Source organism: Solenopsis invicta, chromosome 7 (genome assembly GCF_016802725.1).
Source record: "Solenopsis invicta isolate M01_SB chromosome 7, UNIL_Sinv_3.0, whole genome shotgun sequence".
In the NCBI taxonomy this organism is placed as follows: domain Eukaryota; kingdom Metazoa; phylum Arthropoda; class Insecta; order Hymenoptera; family Formicidae; genus Solenopsis; species Solenopsis invicta.
Window position 1 is genome coordinate 9573611 of NC_052670.1, and position 12481 is coordinate 9586091.

Here is a 12481-nt window from a genome sequence, read left to right on the forward strand (position 1 = left end):
GGAGAAAGAGATAGAAGGAGGGAGTCGGGAGTGCGACGTCGCGCGAGAGAGGGGGAGAGAGTAAAGTGAGAGAGAGGAACGGAACGGAACAGGGTTGTTCCAGTGTGCAGCGGGCGGGCATCGCGGCGGGGGCGCCGTTCTGCTGCTCCTGTATATCCATCCAGGGTTATATGCACCATCCACCGCATCCTAGCGACCACGACGGCGACGGCGACGACGACGGCGACGACGACGACGACGACGACGACGACGACGACGACGACGACGACGACGACGACAACGACGACGACGACGACGACGACAACGACGGCGACGGCGACGGCGACGGACGACGGTGACGACGACGACGACGACGACGGCGGCGGCGGCGGCGGCGGCGGCGGCGGCGGCGGCGGCGACGGCGACGGCGGTGGCGACGGCGACGACGACGACGACGGCGACGGCGACGGCGACGGCGACGACGGCGACGACGGCGGCGGCGACGACGACGACGGCGGCGGCGACGACGACGACGACGACGACGACGACGACGACGACGACGACGCCGACGCCGCCGGGAAGCAAAAGGATATCGGTCGCCGCGTCGAATATCCGAGCCTGTTCGTAGTAGCGGCGTACATCAGCATTAGTTGTAATAATAGTAGTAACCATAGTACACGTCGCGGACTAATCTTGTCGGCACATCGTGAACATCCAGTGAAAAAGCTCGCCGAGACACAAGCACGAGAAAGAGGAGAACGCGAGAGTGTGTGGAAAAGAGCTGAGAAGGAAAGAAGGGAAAGAGCTGGTGAAGAAGGATCGAGTACTGCGGTCACACGCAGGTAGGTCCATCCAGAGGGAGGCATCGGCAAGGAGCCGCTCCTCAACGCCGCCGCTCCAGCATGACCCAGCCTTAGTAGTACGGCTCTCCTGTCGTACACCCTTCGCGGCGCGACACGATACGACACGTAGAAGAAGAAGAAGGTGGTGGAGGAGTCGGAGGTGGTGCTGGCGGCGGAGGAGGAGGAGGAAGAGGAGGCGGAGGGGGCCGCCAGGGAGAGGGTGGAGGACGCCGAGGAGGACGGAGAAGAAGAAGAAGAAGGTGGCGAAGGAGGAGGAGGACGGAGGAGGCCTCGCTAACGACGGCGAACGTCCGCGAGGAGGGTGCGAACCACCAACAGCAGCACCACCACCGCCGGCGACGACGATGATCGTGACGGGCGGTGATCGGCGTACATGTTGGAGGCGGAGGCGCCGATTGGCGTTGGTGACCCTGCTCTCCGCGATTTTAGCCTTCGCGATCGGCCCCTCGTCGTCTTTGGGCCACAGACCGGCGCCGAACAATCCGATCACGTTTCACACCACTACGAGTACAGCCATGCCCGTCCCAGTGCGGCTGAGTAACGGTACCAGCGTGCAAGTGTACGATAACAAGAACTACGGTGTTAACGGTGTCGCCGGTCTCAACGAGCACAATAGGACTAGCGATAACGAAACGGATGTAAAGAGGCCGCTCTTTCCGGAAGATCTGTTCACCACCGATCAACGGCGCCGCGGCGCCGTGATACTTCACATACTCGGCGTGGTTTACATGTTTGTCGCGCTGGCGATCGTCTGCGACGAGTTCTTCGTGCCGTCGTTAGACGTCATTATTGAAAAACTCGATATCGCTGACGATGTAGCTGGTGCTACTTTCATGGCGGCCGGTGGATCGGCGCCCGAACTCTTCACATCGGTCATAGGTGTGTTCGTGTCGTTCGACGATGTCGGTATCGGCACTATCGTCGGCTCCGCCGTCTTCAACATCCTTTTCGTGATCGGCATGTGCGCTATATTCTCGCGTACGGTGCTGTCGCTCACATGGTGGCCTCTATTTCGCGACTGCACTTTCTATAGCGCTAGTCTGCTCACCCTGATCTACTTCTTCCGCGACAGTTATATATACTGGTACGAAGCACTCGTGCTCTTTGGATTCTACTTGGCATATGTGAGCTTTATGAAGTGGAATCAACCAGTGGAGAAATTAGTCAAAAGAATACTCTACAGGAACAAGGTGACCCGGGTCAGGTCTACCGATCAGCTGATGCCCTCGGTATGTACAGAATGTATGTGACGCGAGCCGTACATCGCGATCTAGGAAAACGTCTGACCCTCTCTTTGTCTACTTTTACACCGATCGATCAGTCTGTCTTGTTCTATCATTTTCCTCTCGCTCTATCCCCTTGTGTCGCGTCATCTCTTTCCATCCATCAACCCCTTTCGCATAGATACATGTAACTGCTGTATCGCCGCCTCTCTGTCTACGTATAGGCGCGTTTTCCCTCTCCATCCGTCTGTCCCTCTCTGTCTTCCTCTATTATACCCTTTCTCCATACTTTCCCTCGCTTTCTTTCTCTCTCTTTCTTCATCCGTTCTACCCTCTTACGTACATATACCTGCATATAGCTCTCCTCCCGTCCACCTCCCTCTGATACATTACCGTGACTTTATATTTCATGGAGGAGCATAGCGTCGCGTGACTTCACCTACTCGCACGACTGCTCGTGGGCGGTGTTTTGTCTCGTGGACGGACATTGCCACGTTTACTTTTTTTCCTTGCGGTTTTTTTCATTTTGCATTTCGAGATCAGACTAGCCGATGAACCTTGAACACAACGTGGTCAGGAGACGTGACCTTGACCAAATCGCGGAACTAACATGACAAATGGATGATCAAACTGCGCCTGATTTAGCTCCGATAGCGATAGTTTCTCTTTTGCACATTCTATTTTACGATTAATAAATGAACTGATAAAAATCGATATACCGAATCTGGAATATCCACAAATGGCACGAATAAATTCTTAATTATAGAAAGCACATTTTTTTTAAACAGCATTATGCAAAAGTGCATGAAAAATATATAATCATTAAATCAGCTTTTGCACAAACTTGGCACTTTGCAAACGCAACGTATCGGAAGTAAGCTGGTATTTGAATGAATAGTCCCTGATAGTCCCAAGTGAATTTTGAACGACATCAATCATAGTTTAAGACACGTGACCCGCTTACCTCTCGCATGTAGGCCAAGGGAGAGATATCGAGATATATCGATTGTTGCACTAACAGCCCTCTCAAAATACTTTCTTTTCCTCGCTTTACGGGATTTTATACACTATTGCAAATCTAAATTGTTCTATTTTATTTATCCATTTGTAAAATATCTCGGTTTGTTTTCTATTCTGTAGTTCTAAACTGTACCTAACATTAAATGATAGTCATACAAATCGTTCTTATTCAAATTATAAGCGTTGTATTATTGAAAGATCATGTGCGTTTGGAAAGAATAAAGCTCAGTTGGGAGCAAACCTTTCGTCTGGCTGGATTTCGATCATCTTCACGCGCGAAGCTAGCCAGCGCGTTTAGACCAATGTTTATTCTGATAATGGTGTCTCGTACAGAGAAGAGCGATTCATAAACGGAAGAAGAGTCATACTCAAGGTCGTCAGAGACGTCACAAGCACTGTGAGCATCTCCACGTTGAAGTTTCTTTGACCTGTCGCGAAAGAGTGCCTTACCGCGGCGGTACAAAGGCTGAACAATACCGCGCCCGCGGACTTTATACAAACGTAGAAACTTTACATTATGGGAAAACTAGCTGTTGTGACAACATTCAGTACTAGCGTAATAATTCTCATAGTGGACGTCAGCGCGTGTGACAGCGCCAGCGTTTTGTTATATTCTGAGTCGCCGATTGTGCTATCAGCATTAAACGCGAATTTTTTTCATTCATGTTTAATCTCGCGAGGTTATCAGCTTAGCTAGCGATTGTGGCTCGAGCGTTATACAATTTTCAATTTATGCCGGAGAGACGAGAGACTTTTAGTATATCTGATCGTCGTATCTTCAAGATGTTGGTAAACGAATAGTCCTGCGTTTTCGTAATGACCCTTGGCCCGATCGATTTGCTTGCAAAACCGAATGATTGAGAACCTTTCAAGCCAACGTTTCGTGGGCAGAGTGCGTTTTTGTGCCAATCGATTTTAAATCTTGCACGCGAAAAAGAAGCAGGCTGCTGAGTGAGGAAAAGGAAAAATTCGTTATTGAAAGGACACCGCGTGGTAATGACGATACCGAAAGAAGAACATGAGAGACGAGTTAGACTCTAATGACATAAAAAAGCATTATATGCGTTTTTTCTGAATTACATAATGAATCTATTAATACATCTTGCATATGTATCATTTTTTTAATTCGAATATTTAGAAAATTGAAGCTTCTCTTATATTACAAATTAAAAAGTTTACATATAGATTAATTAAAAAAAATATTAGTTAAAAAAGATTTGTCTACAATATTTGTATGAAACGTGTAAAATGAAACGTATCGACCTCTTTTCTTTTAGCTACCAAACGATAAGAATTTAAGAGAAACTTTCCTTTTCAAAATATTTTCGAAGGATCTTTTTCGTATAGAGTATATGATACAGATAGATATATTTTATATTACATATAAAAAAAATAATTTGCGAAAGAAATTTTAGAATAACATCAACAGAAATTAAATATATATTCTATGCTGTGGAAAAAACAGGTGCATAACAGCTAAAGTTGTATTAGATTTTTATTAAATGTTTCCAATGAATTTTTGATGTTTGTTTGATTTTGATCGATTTACGTCACTCTAAATTAATGTTTCCTGCATCCGCGTTAATTAACACAAGTATTTCTGTACACAAAAAAAAATGTGATAGAAATAGAAATCGATGCCATTTATGGTATTTTGACAATCACGTATTTATATTTGCACGTATATAATATATATATATATATATATACGTACAAAAGAAGCGATGCACGCTCATTTAGAAGGTGCGAACGAGATCAATCGTAATTGTTACTCCATATTATAAAGGGTTTACGTTGTGTTTCCAACGTTAAAACGCGCGTGCCATCTATGTGATACATCGAATTCATACATAAATTTCATTGATGCTGAAATAATGTTTTCTTTCAGAGCATACAATACATGATAAATAACGTAATAATTTTCATAATAATATATAATATATGACACAAATACGTAATGAATAACGAAATAGCTTTGAAACATTCAAGTTAAATTTAAAATACCGAAGGAGATGTCGCGATCCGGAAATACGTAATCCGCTTCCTCTCGAAGTTGAGAACGCGAAATCTGTTTTACCTTTATTCGTCTCCCTCTGGTGTCGTTTACGCTGACACCCGGGGAAGGCTTAACTGAAATTTATCTTTTATTCCTGCATGGCAATGATCGTTTGTCACGGGAAATAAGAATGCGAAACTTCGATGGATGCGGCATTGATGCCGATATCGATCGGCGCGGCTGTCTCCTCCTTAATTTCATGGACTCATATTATTTCCGTACCCGCGGTGTCGCTAATATTTCGAAGTGCGGAAATGCGCTTCTGTCAATCATGCGGAATGCCGAGAGTGCAAAATATATCTCTCTTACTGACACTGACTGGTGATTATTAGAAGACCGCAGCTCGCGCGATAACTGCATAATTGCATCCGACTGACAAATGATTGAAGCATTCCCGAAATTGTCTGCATTAGATTTATTGCGGTAAAACGACACTCTATTTAAACGGCTTTTTTAACAATCACGGGTGTAAATATCAAAAATTAATCTTGGTATCATTACTAATATATTGATACGATTCGCATATAAACTCTACTCTAAATATATCGCTATATTATTAAATGACACAAAATCGCATTATTAGTTCATAATTGCATCATACATGAATTTATTTACACGTAAATTCTAAAACCTGGCACCGTTCAAAACGAATTGATACGATCAAAATATTAGCTCTGATATAAAGGACGGATATAAACGTGAGATAACACGTTACACGATTAACACTGTCTCGCATTCTATACGCACGTTACGATTAACACCTTGCGTGCAAAGTGTTACTATACTATCTCGACTCGCTTTTTTTCCTGCCGTACGGTGAACGTGCGTCCGAGATTATAATTAGACGCTGGTAACGTCGTGTCTATTAATATTACGTGTATCAAACTAATTCTGCGTGTAATATCGGTAACGTGGCAATTAAATTGAGACCAGGGGATGCGATAAGAATGACATCTACGGCCGTGGATGTCCGTGATTACGTAATAAATCTGTAGCAATGTAAATTATTTTTATGCCCATCTCATTCGCGTTCATTATTAATATACACGCGCTCGTAATCGTTTCTATGAAACTGCTGACAAACACATGCTGATATAAATTTAGATTTATAAACGCATCTTGCACAAAAAAAAAAGTTACAGCGATATGTCATTGGCTTTATTAAACTAGATACTATCTAGACGAGATGAAGTTGTACACGCGCAATCGTGCACCAGCTGCGCATACTCAATTGAACTTTTAAACTGGTCGTTATTAAGTCTAATTGTTCCTTCTTCAGAGAATAATGCCGTATGCGAAACTCGTGCGAAATGTACAAAAGGGAGACGCGTTGGTTAGCAATGGAATGATTAAAAGCTCAATTAATATGGCCATCACGAGGCGGGCACATTTGGGGCATTTTAAATTCTACGCCGCCGCGAAAGACTTTTTGTACGAACGGGAAATCCAATAACTTCGCTGGATGAGTTCGCGTCCGGCCGTTCGCGACGACAGTTCTGCCGGTGATTTCCCACGCCTCCGTTTATCCCCGTTTATCCAGCCCTTGAAAGAGAGAAGAAACGCTTCTCTCTTCTTTCTGACTCCTGAAATCTCATTCGGAGAAGTTACGGCATTGCAGTGCGCCGAGGCCCTCTCCACCCATCGTCGAATCGATTCGACAGAGGAGTCTCTTCCGCACGCTTCCAGTCTCGGCGAACGCCCGTTTGCAACCGTCGGTGTTTCAGTCCGCTTCGCTTTCTCTCTTTCTCTCTCTCTCTCTCTCTCTCTCTCTCTCTCTCTCTCTCTCTCTCTCTTCTTTCGCTGACAATGAGTTATAACGCTCCGGACGGGACATGTAAGTATACACGTGGAGGAGCATTATATAATGCGCCGGTGGGTGGATGAGAAAAAAATTTACGGTCGAGATAGCACGAATTTAGTCGTCAACTTGAGCTACCGCAGAGACCCTCCGCAGATATTTTACGGCTTGTGCTAGAAATGCGCGCCGAGCACGTTGCAGAGGACCGTAATTATTAAATTCGGGTGTAGATGTACATTAGACGTCGTAAACGCTGTTTTAGTATTCATCAGATGCATTTTTTCGATAGACCGTGTAGAGAAAAAAAACCGTATTTAGATGTTCATGTATCGTAATCATAAATGTACTAAGGTAAATGAGTAAGTGCGTTTCGAATAAATGATAGCCTAGCATTTAGCGAATTTCTCAGATATCAAAAGATAAGTGCACCCAGAAAAAGATTTCTTTGAATCAAAAAATATTTATTTCACTCAAAGAAGTGCATTGTTATATGGTTAAAGAAATGTTTCTTTAACTCGAAGAAATTTTTTGGTTGTTCCTCTTATTAGAATTAAAGAAATGGTTGGATTGTACAACGCAAAACTTTTTTTAAATGAAAGAAATATATATTTTTAAAAGCAGAGCAATTAAATTATTCCTAGCGCTTCTGTCAGTACTCTATTTGATTAAATAATTATTTATTTCTTAGTTATTTAGATAGTTATTTATTACTATATAATATAAAAAATAATTGTTTAAACTAAACCAATAGTTTATTTACTTTTAAAAAAGCTACGTCATTTCTTGAAATCAAATAACTTTTTATCTTCCGCAAAGATTTATTTTCACTTAAAAAACCAAATTAAAGGAACGATTCATGAATTTAAATATAATTTCTCTCTGGGCGTGGTAATGGTTTGATATAACGAAGAAAATATTAGAAGTGATACTTCCTGTATACTCAATTATCAAGCTTAAAAAATATTTGAGTCAACAGCTTTTGATTAAAAGTTTTAAAAATGTAGAAATTTGTTCCCCTAAAATCTTTTAGTCACCTCCTTTATTCTTTTTATAACGAATCTGAAATTTCGTTTGTTATACATTTGAATTAATGAAGTCTAAAGAGAAGTTTATATCGATATTTTTAATCTTTCAAACGTAATTTTTTATAATGGAATTATTAAAACGCTTTATCGTTACTTTAGACATAATATTTTGATTTTAAAAAATTCATTCCTCCATCCAAAACATCGATATCGTTCTGCGCGAATAAAATCAATTATTGTTTAATTTAATTGAAGCATTTAATATATGAAATACGGTGAAATTTTTAATTTTGGAAATTCACTTCTGGTATGCGCGCACAGTGTATACCGATAAATCACGCGCTCTTTTTGTTTAATCGGTTATCGCAGCGTAACGGATTACGAGTTTGTAAATATAGTAAATGAGCACATCGATTTAATTATTAACGCGTTATGCGCGCGCAACTAAGCATAGCTTTTTTTATTGCCACATCACTTCGCATCTCATCTCTATCTCGCTGCAACAATTTTGCATTTAAACAGCAGGTAACGGTAATCGCTGCTAATGCGCCAATTATTTGGCGCACAAATATTTAACACCGTCCGAATATGAATTCTTGCAGTTGACGCAGTCGAAAGCGGGCCTTTAAAACGGCGCAAACTTTTGCAGTTGCAATTCTTGGTGCAAAATACAAATGCAGCGTCCGCTCGAAGTATTAATACTACTGACGCGCGCTATCGCTCTGTGCCTTTGTCATATATAGCGCATAATAATTAACAACCATATTGGTTTCTTGTAAAACCTCGACCTACTTTTCTGCCGAACACCGAGTACGTGCCTCCTTTGTATACTGCCATCGAGCATATATTTCTTTAATCTTTTTTTAGTACAATGTCGGTCTCTCCTCGTTTCAAAGATTACACAAACGACGCCTGTACACGTTGCGTGTTCGCTAAACAAAATGTTAAGTAAGAATAAGCCCCTGTTATTAAGAATAAACCGTTCTGTGAAATAAAAGTGCTTATTACTAAAAATTAAATGTTGTACAAACCATTCCTCGGCAGCTGTTATATTTTACCTTATACACCGGATAGTAGTTGCTTAATGGGCATTAAGCTTAATGAATATTTGAGGACTCGGATTATACGAAACGATAGGCGGTATAATAAGCCGAAAGACTTACGGTTCGCCTTTAATTAACGTTTTGCGAAAACATTTCGCCATGTAGCTCTCATTTAGTAAAAGTAATCTCGGAGGGAATCACTGTCGAAATATCGCAGGCCCGTATCCCGTCAGTGATTTTTTTTTGCGTGGGTAGCAAAACGCGCGTGAGACGCGACGAGGGTTTTCACGGTGGAAATATGAAAATCGAGGGCGCGGCCTCGTCGCACGATGGCGCCGAGTAAATTGAACAATAATCCGCAGACTCGGCGGCCGCTGGGTCAGCTGTAATCGCACCGGGGTAAGTGTCGCGCTAAGTGGAACGTGGCTATAGCAAAATAATGACGCGATCGTTAGAAAAGTCACAAGTTCTCGGTCCAATCGGAATGAACTGTTACGCTTCGCGAATTCCCTCGAATTCGCGGGCGGGTTGAAAAGGTCTCCCTTCTCTTTTTCGCTCTCTTAATAATTTAAACGTACTTGATGTTTACCGCGCGGGTCGGACACTTTTCGACGTTGAACTTTAAGGCCAAAGTCGAGGCGAGTTAATTTCACCGAGTACCTCCAGAGTGGCGTGTGTAATGCCAGCCGGTAAAGATCACGCCGCTAAACTTGTGTATCACGATATTAGATTTCGTTAGATCCCCAAGATAAATATTAAAATGCGTGAGAGTATTAAATACCCGGTGAAATGGAAACTTGAGCGAGTTCGATAGTTGATTAAAGTTTATGCGACCATCTCGTATTACCATTTCGACTTTAAGTACTTTGCAAACGCAAACACCCTCTCTCTCTCTCTCTCTCTCTCTCTCTCTCTCTCTCTCTCGCAAAAGTATACATATTCGGACTGAACTGCTTTCGGAATGTTATTCCTCAAGTAAGAGAGCGGCGGCGTAGATATAGGTCGGCCTGATCGATGTGCTGGTGATCACAACCTCATAATTGCCGTCGTAAATCTTCCGTCATAATCTGCTCCTTTGTCTCGTAAAGAGGAAAAAAGAGAGGAGAAAATATTCGTGCCACAATTGAGAATTAGACCGTCCTCGAGGGGAATTCCTGCTGGACCTAAAAAAAAAAAGAAAGAGAGGAGGTGGGGTAAAAGTCTCGAAAGAAATGGGACGATAGACAATGAAAATTGGCCTGCAGATCATGAAGCGCCGTTCTGTTAAATTGTACGATAGTCCGTCGATAGATTGTGCCGATAATTGTTACAACTTGGATCGCGCTGGAACGCAATTCCACCGGCCACAAAGTGATGATTCTAGTTCCGAAGTGACACATACGTGCGGCTTCCGCATGGCATGATGTAGGTCAATATCACCCTCGCACCTTCTTTTACTCTTAATCGAAGAGTAACTTTGCGCAATGCGCTTAATCGTAATGATCTTTCAACGAGAGAGTCAGGATTTTAACAAGGCTAATCTCATTAAGAACTTATATATAGAGTTAGCCTCGTGCAGGACACGTGTCGCGATCGCAAAGCCGTAAACGTTGGAAAATTACGTTTCTGCTCTACATTTCTAATGCTTCGAATATTATTATTATTGTACCTCCTATTACTTAATTTCTTAAAGCGAGATTATCCAAGGAAATTGAAGTAAATAATTCATATACACTTATAATATGTATTTAATCAAATTAGTCTTAGCGGCGATTAATGTCCGCTCTCTAAATGGAAATCAGTGTATTATTAAAAGACGGTGAAGAATCTGATTTTAGTGATGAACTTATAACTATGTTAATCAGTGATATATGCACTGTCTTTCAGTGATAATACACTGAATCCTCTCAGTGTATTATCACTAAGAGTACCCCCTCTTAAGCGGAATCACTGAAAGACGGTGAATAATCACTAATAATCGAGTATAGCACTGCAAATCAATAAGATTTTACTGATTCAGATTTAAAGAGCATACATCACACTTTATTCAAGACACGTTATCCTGGATACTTAGGACGTCCTCTGGTCGTCTTTAGGACGTTCCTTAGAGGTCTGTGCTGTATGGGTATATTCATCGGTCGCTTCTTTCACGAATTTACATTTTATTCATACACTTTGAATGTGGAGAAATGAAAATATATCTCTTCGTACTCTCTCGGCTTACACTAAACAAGCTTAAAGGTGGCACATTAATCTTAGTATGCACTTTTTGAGAATGTCGCACATGTAACTATAAAGGGGATCCAGAATTTCACCGTTTTAGTTTATCAAAAGAATTTTATTATTCTTTTTTTACACCCGTTTTATTTATTAAAACGTATTAATTATAAATTACAAAAAGCTTGCTCAAAATTTTATTACGTTTACGTAGAACGAATCGTAATGCGTAGTCATGATTCTCGATTAATCGGCGATTTTCTTCGTGTGATTTCAAGCGAAGAATATTTTCGCGGTTAAAGAAATTTTATTGATTCTTCCCAGTCTATCGTTGTCTGTTCTTCACATTTTTCACGCTGATGAGCATATCGATCTCGTAAAGGGATTCCAATCCGGACGTTCATTTTACTCGAGAGATTATCCACGAGATCGGAACGCTTAAAGAATGCCGCGAATTAATCAGGATGAAATTTTAGATCGTGCACAATAATATGCCTTTTCGTTTGTTAACGGTGACAGTGAAAGCCAAATGATGATTTATTTGGACCGTTCCACAAAAGAATTACGCAAGTATCAATCTCTGCCACTTTTTCCAATATTTATCCTTTTATTATGCCACTTCGCGGCGCTTACCTTTTTATTTACTCACGCAATTTTTAGCGGCTCATTATGCCGCAACTCGGCGTGACTTATCGCTACAGAGTACTGCAATACGCTTTGATGTTTCTGCATTAAACTGTGTTAAACTAGTTTGTCTCCGCTCGAGTTATTTTAGATTACATCCTCGTAAAATACCATTCCGCGCATTACCGCAACAATCGGTATCGCCACAACTTTAGTGTTTCCTAATTAAATATATTAGATCGTTCAATCTTGTCGCTGCTGGCAAATAGTGGAAAGCCCGTTGGTGAATAAGCGCCATTATAATACGTACCAAAGAGGGCAGAATTTAATGCAGTTTGACTTCTCACAAAAGACAGCAAACCGCTTATCGCTCTATTCTCGTAAGCATCTCGTTAATTACGAAGCGTTTGCAGTCATCTTTATGAATATTGGCTAAGTTCCACTGAGATTAATATCGTCTTTATTGTATTGCTTACGTCGCGACGATTAGATAATAAATTATTTTCCAGTATTAATATAAACTTGATGATATTCGAAATAAATCTCTCGTTAACCAATGATGAATTATTCTCAATGATGAAATATTTAAAATATAATTATATAAAATTGATTTTTATTATTACTTAAAGTCGGATGTTAGCATTGTTAATGTTA

The 12481-nt window shown here is 41.5% G+C and overlaps 1 protein-coding gene across 5 annotated transcripts in view; it reads left to right on the forward strand.

Annotated features, from left to right (window-relative positions):
• Nucleotides 1–455: 455 nt before the first annotated feature.
• The window catches only part of LOC105198248 (sodium/potassium/calcium exchanger Nckx30C), a 69220-nt gene continuing 57194 nt past the window's right edge, over nucleotides 456–12481 (forward strand). For all 5 annotated transcript variants that reach the window (XM_026137174.2, XM_026137175.2, XM_011164902.3 and 2 more), the window contains exon 1: nucleotides 456–2071. In XM_026137174.2, the coding sequence (XP_025992959.1) occupies nucleotides 1187–2071 (885 nt within the window). In that variant the 5' untranslated portion in view covers nucleotides 456–1186. The remainder of the gene's footprint in view (nucleotides 2072–12481) is intronic.